Raw genomic sequence first — 6,004 nt, forward strand, 5'->3', positions numbered from 1 at the left:
CAGCTCACTTTTACAACTCTACTGCCAAAAATAAAAAGTCAACTAGAAAAAAGTTGTTCCACAAAATTGTCAGGGGAGACTAACGATTCTATAGAGCCATCGACCATTCAGATCGGATGTGGCTTGAATATCAGTTGTTCGATACCTTGGCAAATTCATTCTTAATGAAAACTCAACATAAGCGAAACCATTCAGTCTTTTTTAAATTCGGTGAGATTTTGCTGGACGAAAATGGTGTCCGATAAAGTATCAATATCCAGCAAAGTTCGTCGGGGATTCATTGCGTATCCCGTCTCCATGACAGAGCCTAATTCTTTTTAAATTCAAAATGTTCGAATGGCAATGAAAGTTGAATCTCTTAACAGATTATTGAAATGAAAAAAATTAAGTTTTCTTTAATTCTCTATCACAATTAACGTTTTACTCATTACTTTACGGCTTTTTGTTTTCAAAAATATTCCAAACGCTTAAATGTAAGTTTAGCCCGAGCGTTTTGATTTTTTTCTGTAAGTCCGAGAATACTCGGGCCAACCCGCATCTTTGTTTTTGAAACCCGAACCCGACTAATTATTGAAACCCGGACCCGAACCCGGTCGGGCCGGGCTGGGCCGGTGCGGGTAGGCGAATTTCGGGCGGCCCGCACATCTCTAATTGTGGACATGTAATTTGAAATAATCCAGAATTTTTTTCTTAAATTATTTTAACAAATTTTAAAAGTCTTCAGTTTTAAAAAAATTAAGAATTTTTAACCTGTTACAGACGGAAATCATATGACCAGTATTATTATCGGGTCTATTACTTCCATCGGTTGATTTAAAATCTTGAACTTCAATTGTTTTTAACATGCATTTTACCATATAAAGAACCGTACAGCACAGAGCTTGTCATTATTTTTGTCGTCGATATCCATAACAGACGAATAGCCGTATGTGACAGGTCAAGAATTTTTATACATGAAAAAAATGCGGAATAATAGCCCTAAAGGCAGCCCTACATATTACAGATAAATAGCTATCACCTCATTGTCGGGACATCATTTCATTTATCCAGCCAGAAAAATCATTCACAAAAGTAGTTTATCACACGACAAAATGATTTCCTAAATTGGTTGAACTATTACACAGTGATCATGTGATAGAATGCTTCACATTATTCCTCACAGAGTACATATCATCGAACCCCACATAAATCTAACATTTCCACCCTATTTCGATAATCTAATTCCCGACACGTGTGCAGTACAATCTCTAAAATAATTTTTTTTTTCGTCAGGATTGCCTCACCACACACTCGAAAACATTCGAATCCTCTGCACAGTGAACAGTCGAAAATTATCATTATTAATCCCAAAATCTTGACTAACATCTCCGAAAAAACCTCTTCTTATGAAATATCTCATTCTTCAACATAAATATGAAAGATCAATGAACCTAGAATTGATGATATACCTTCTCGGTATACATTCATATCGTTTTTATTGTATATATTACAAATACATATTCAAATATTATTATGGTTAATCAAGTTTTATTATTTAAAACGAACAGAAAAAAAAATATTTCAATAAAACGAATGCTTATGGAAAATGTGTGTCTTTAAACTTCCACTGGGGAATTCGGAGATACAAACATTTTCTGGTTGATTAGAGAAACATTTTGAAGACATATCAAGATCCGAAGTGCTCTTCCTCTTAAAAACAAATCTCTGGGCGTAAATTCTCGTAATTTGACAGTTACATGCATCAAATCCCATAAGAACTGTCAAATTACGAATGTTTCAATGTTTCGAGAATCGGCGCCCAGTGGTAATGCGAAATGAATCGGATAATTAACGATAAACGAATGGTTCAAATTTCGAAATTTCACCATCATCGCGGAGCCATCGTCCAAAAATTTCGTATTACTCATCCAATTTTGAACGAAGAGCAAAATAATGGTTCGCTTTTTTCGTTGATTAAATTTTTTTGTATTAAGGTTCGAACGTGCTTACCTCTTATAGTACTCGGCATTTTGGTTTATTATCCAACAAGAACGATGATGAATGTTAATCCGTTAAAAAAGACTGTCTGTATGGGCACAAGATTTTATTTTTGGTTACACCAAGTTAATTTTTCGACGTACAAGCACATGAAACTCACAAAACAATGACCAAAGATTCTTCAGATTTTCTTCAAATTTCGTTTAGTTGTTCGGCCGGTCATTGCCCACAAATTCGTCACTTCAATTGTTGGTTTATCTCAGTTTCGTCACAATTCGAAATTAAATTTGAAAACAAAATATTCTCGGCACTGATTTCACAGGACAATGTTGTGTTCAGGGATCGTTTTTAATTGTATCCTGATCGTGTCCAATGCATGTCCCTTCCGGTAAGGGGGAGAACACACTATTCAAACGTAACTGTTGGTCGAAATTTTATTAAACATTTTTTTTTGAAAAAATGTACCGAATCACAAGCTGAGGTGTTGTTAACATCACATGAATCAGAAACGAATTCGCAACCATGTCATTCAGAGAAATAAATTTCTATTTTTCCTTCCTCCACCACAAAAACACTCGTACCCAGATATGGAGATGACGAGATTAATCAAGAAAATTGTCAAAATTATTTACAAAAAAAACTTTAAATTTTCGTTGAACTGAACCGGTAGCAATACAACTGAATCCCGAACAAAAACAAAATCTCGAAACGATCCATAAAATAAAAACAAAAACGAAAACCAACTTCGAACTAATGTGTTTTCATACATGGGACGTCGAATTGGTCGGGCCGGGTGTTTATTATTATGACCTCGGCAGTGGGCAATCAGTTGCTTACTAAAATTGGTACCTTTCCGAAGAACCTCGCACTTGAAAACTATTACACACTAAACATCAGAACGGTTTGCACCAAACGATGAAGAAAAACACGTACCGTGTGTATGGTGAGCACCTATACATCGATGGATTTTCGTATGAAGTAATGAGAAAGACCACCAGCAACAACAACAACAACCATAAATCGAACCAAGAGTCAAAGAGTTCTTCATACGATGCGATGGTTTAATATTATTCGGTTGTCGCGCTTGTTTATTATTATTGTGCCTGAAAAACGCCAGGGTGATGACTCTTTGTTTTGTTCATTTGCGTTTCTTCTTCCTCATCCAATATTATATCGGTTTTGCTTTGGTTTTTGAGTGATTCAATATACGATCGGAGCAAAGTGGCCAGAACATTTTCCTGAGTATGTATGGAGAGATGGACGGAGGAGAGAGAGTGAGAGCGCGGGAAAATTGTGTGGAAGAGAACTTTCAGATTTGAAAATGATTTTTTTCTTCTGAAGAACACCATGTGCTTGTATGCCTGTTTTGTACGGATCATTAATTTGAAAATGATGTAAGGTGCGTGTCTTTTACTCATCGATAAACGGTGTCCGTACATTATACACGAAAATATTCGAAAAACTTAAAATTGATGGAATTTTCAATTACTTTTAATGACGAAATGGAATTGTACTGGCGCGTCAGATACCAAGACATTTTTATATGGTTTTTGGACGGTAAGAAAACTGAACAACTGAAATCGATCAATAGAGAATCTAAAAATAAATTTGAGGCGCGTAAACGGGGTATAGAAAACGAAGAATGTGAGAGCAATGTCCTTAATAAATGAATAATTACTAAACGCGCAACAGGGAACACAAATTTGAGAGGAATTTGGCAGTGGTAACACCATAAATAATCATTAAATCTGCTACTTCACTTGTTAAAACATTTTTCGATGTTTTGTAGAGAATCTGTCTAATCATTCATTTCAGCTGTAATAAGATAAATGAATAGTTAAATACGAAAGAAGACGTGTCACATTAGCGAATTATTAGAAAAATGAAATTTCGTTCATTTAGATCCGCTTCAAATAGGCTGACGATGTCAATTCATTAAATTTTGAAATAAACGAAATTTCATTTTTTCTATAATTCGCTAAAGTGACCCGTCCCCTTGCTGCATTAAACAATTCAAACAGGGTGTGGGACTACCGTAGTCATTCCAGTATTACTAGTACAATCTCATCGGATATACATCTCCAGAACGAAGGTTTTATACAAATTTTCGCTGATCTTGTACTTCAAAAGAAATATTTGAAAGATTCGCTTCGTGATATCGAAATACCCTTCAGATGTTTTTTGGATGATCATCTCTTTGTCGAATGTTTTATGTCATGCCCTGAACAAAATTTCATTTTTCCTATAATTCGCTAATGTGACACGTTACCTTTCTGATTTAAACGATTCAAATAGGGAGTCGGTAGTTATTCCAGAAGGTTTCGCTGATCTAGTACTTCGGTAGAGAAATAATGGACCGATTCGCTTCGGTCAGGAAATGTTCAGTTAGCTCAGGACGTAGCTTTAAAGAGCTTGGTGTGAAAGATGGAATCAACATACCCTTCAGATGCTTTTTCGATGACCATCTCTTTGTCGAATAATGTATGTCGTGCCCTGAACAAATTTTTGTTCTCGGATTTCGTTTAATATGATCATTCTAGAACAAAGTAAATTTCCACTTCAACTTGTCGAATATTCTCAAGTATCATCGAGTCATCGTGTCCCTACCAAGTTTTTATTATAATTTGCCGTCATACGACATGGTCGGACACTGACTTCTATCTTATTAAAAATGCTAAGCCTTGGTGACGTATTGTTTAAACTATGAATCTTCTACTTTGCCATTTTAACCTTTCTCTTCCATTCTGATCACATTAAAATAATAAAATCAAAATTAGCGAAACAGAATCGTACCCAGATTATGTCACTCACGTCACTCACTGTACGAAGTACTTAAATTCTCAAGCTTTTACTATTATGGAAGTTCATCAATAAACCAATACCAATGAACGTACCTCAAAGGTATTTCTCATCACAATTCTCCAGGTTATTGGTTGTTATTGGAATGAGTTCGTCTAATAAACATAAAGGTGTGTTACTCTGACTGAAAAAAAAAAGTTAAAATAACTCGAATATACCGCTATGTTGTAAGGTGAGGTCAACGAACGTACTCACAACTACCAATAGAACAAGTCTTTTTTTTTCGAGAATGGTATAAACGATGTGAACGAAAAATTTTGGTTCTTGTGGTGTAAGTGTATAAAGAGAAGTTAATGTGGAACTTGTACAACGAATCATTCTTGGTGCTGAGAGAAAGGTAAATACACGGTGGTATGAATTACCGCTTTGATCGAATGTCGATTGGTATAAATATTATAATAAAAATTGGGTAGAAGGAGCAACGGTCATCGTTGGTGCTGTCGGGACGTTGTTGTAGCGTTTTTCTTTTTGTTCTTTTCTTTCGTTAATTGTATGGAAGAACAAGTATTGGATTATATGTGTTAGGACCCATTGCGGAAATAAATTGGGAACTGGTTTCGATTGCAGGTTTTTGGATGAGTAATGCGTGATTTTTGATTGAAGATTTGCAGGTAAAAAGGATTGTTGATCAAATAACCGTTTTGAATTTCATTTAATCAAATTACAAGAAGAGTAATTTTAGTAAAATGTTACATAAAATTAACTTTTGTCGGAGCGAAGCTCCTGGACACACGGTCCCATAATTTGCATATTTGAATGGCAAACCTACGTATGAATTGTAACCGTATACAATAGAGTTGTAATAAAACATACAAACACACCCTGGCATTCTTCGGTTGCTCGTATGTAACTGCTTTCTACGATGAAATACACATGAAATTTCTTGCTGACTGTTTTTTCCACTCAACACTGCAATCGGATATTAGAATTTACCGATGACCTATTAATCACCATAGATAAGAGAAACGTATCAGGTGTTTCATCTCGTGGTGTTGCTTTAATGGCTTCCAAATCGTCATTTCTATACGGAGCCAAATGACAACCTTCTCGTCAAGGAATGCAAAGACTACTTAAACCTCATAGGTCAGAGCAGATGAACTGGCTACAGCAGGCTCAGCGGCTCTAACGGACGAGTTAAGTGAGTAATGGAAAACAAGCGGAACGCTGG

The 6,004-nt window shown here is 35.6% G+C and overlaps 1 protein-coding gene across 1 annotated transcript in view; it reads right to left on the minus strand.

The window, feature by feature from the left end:
- LOC119083775 (probable nuclear hormone receptor HR3) overlaps nt 1-2,658 on the minus strand; it is a 126,043-nt gene extending 123,385 nt beyond the window's left edge. Inside the window, exon 1 of the mRNA XM_037193568.1 lies at nt 1,990-2,658. Coding sequence (XP_037049463.1) covers nt 1,990-2,008 — 19 coding nt within the window. The 5' untranslated portion in view covers nt 2,009-2,658. The remainder of the gene's footprint in view (nt 1-1,989) is intronic.
- Between the last annotated feature and the right edge of the window lie 3,346 nt (nt 2,659-6,004).

This window comes from Bradysia coprophila, unplaced genomic scaffold (genome assembly GCF_014529535.1).
Source record: "Bradysia coprophila strain Holo2 unplaced genomic scaffold, BU_Bcop_v1 contig_70, whole genome shotgun sequence".
Classification (NCBI taxonomy): Eukaryota; Metazoa; Arthropoda; class Insecta; order Diptera; family Sciaridae; genus Bradysia; species Bradysia coprophila.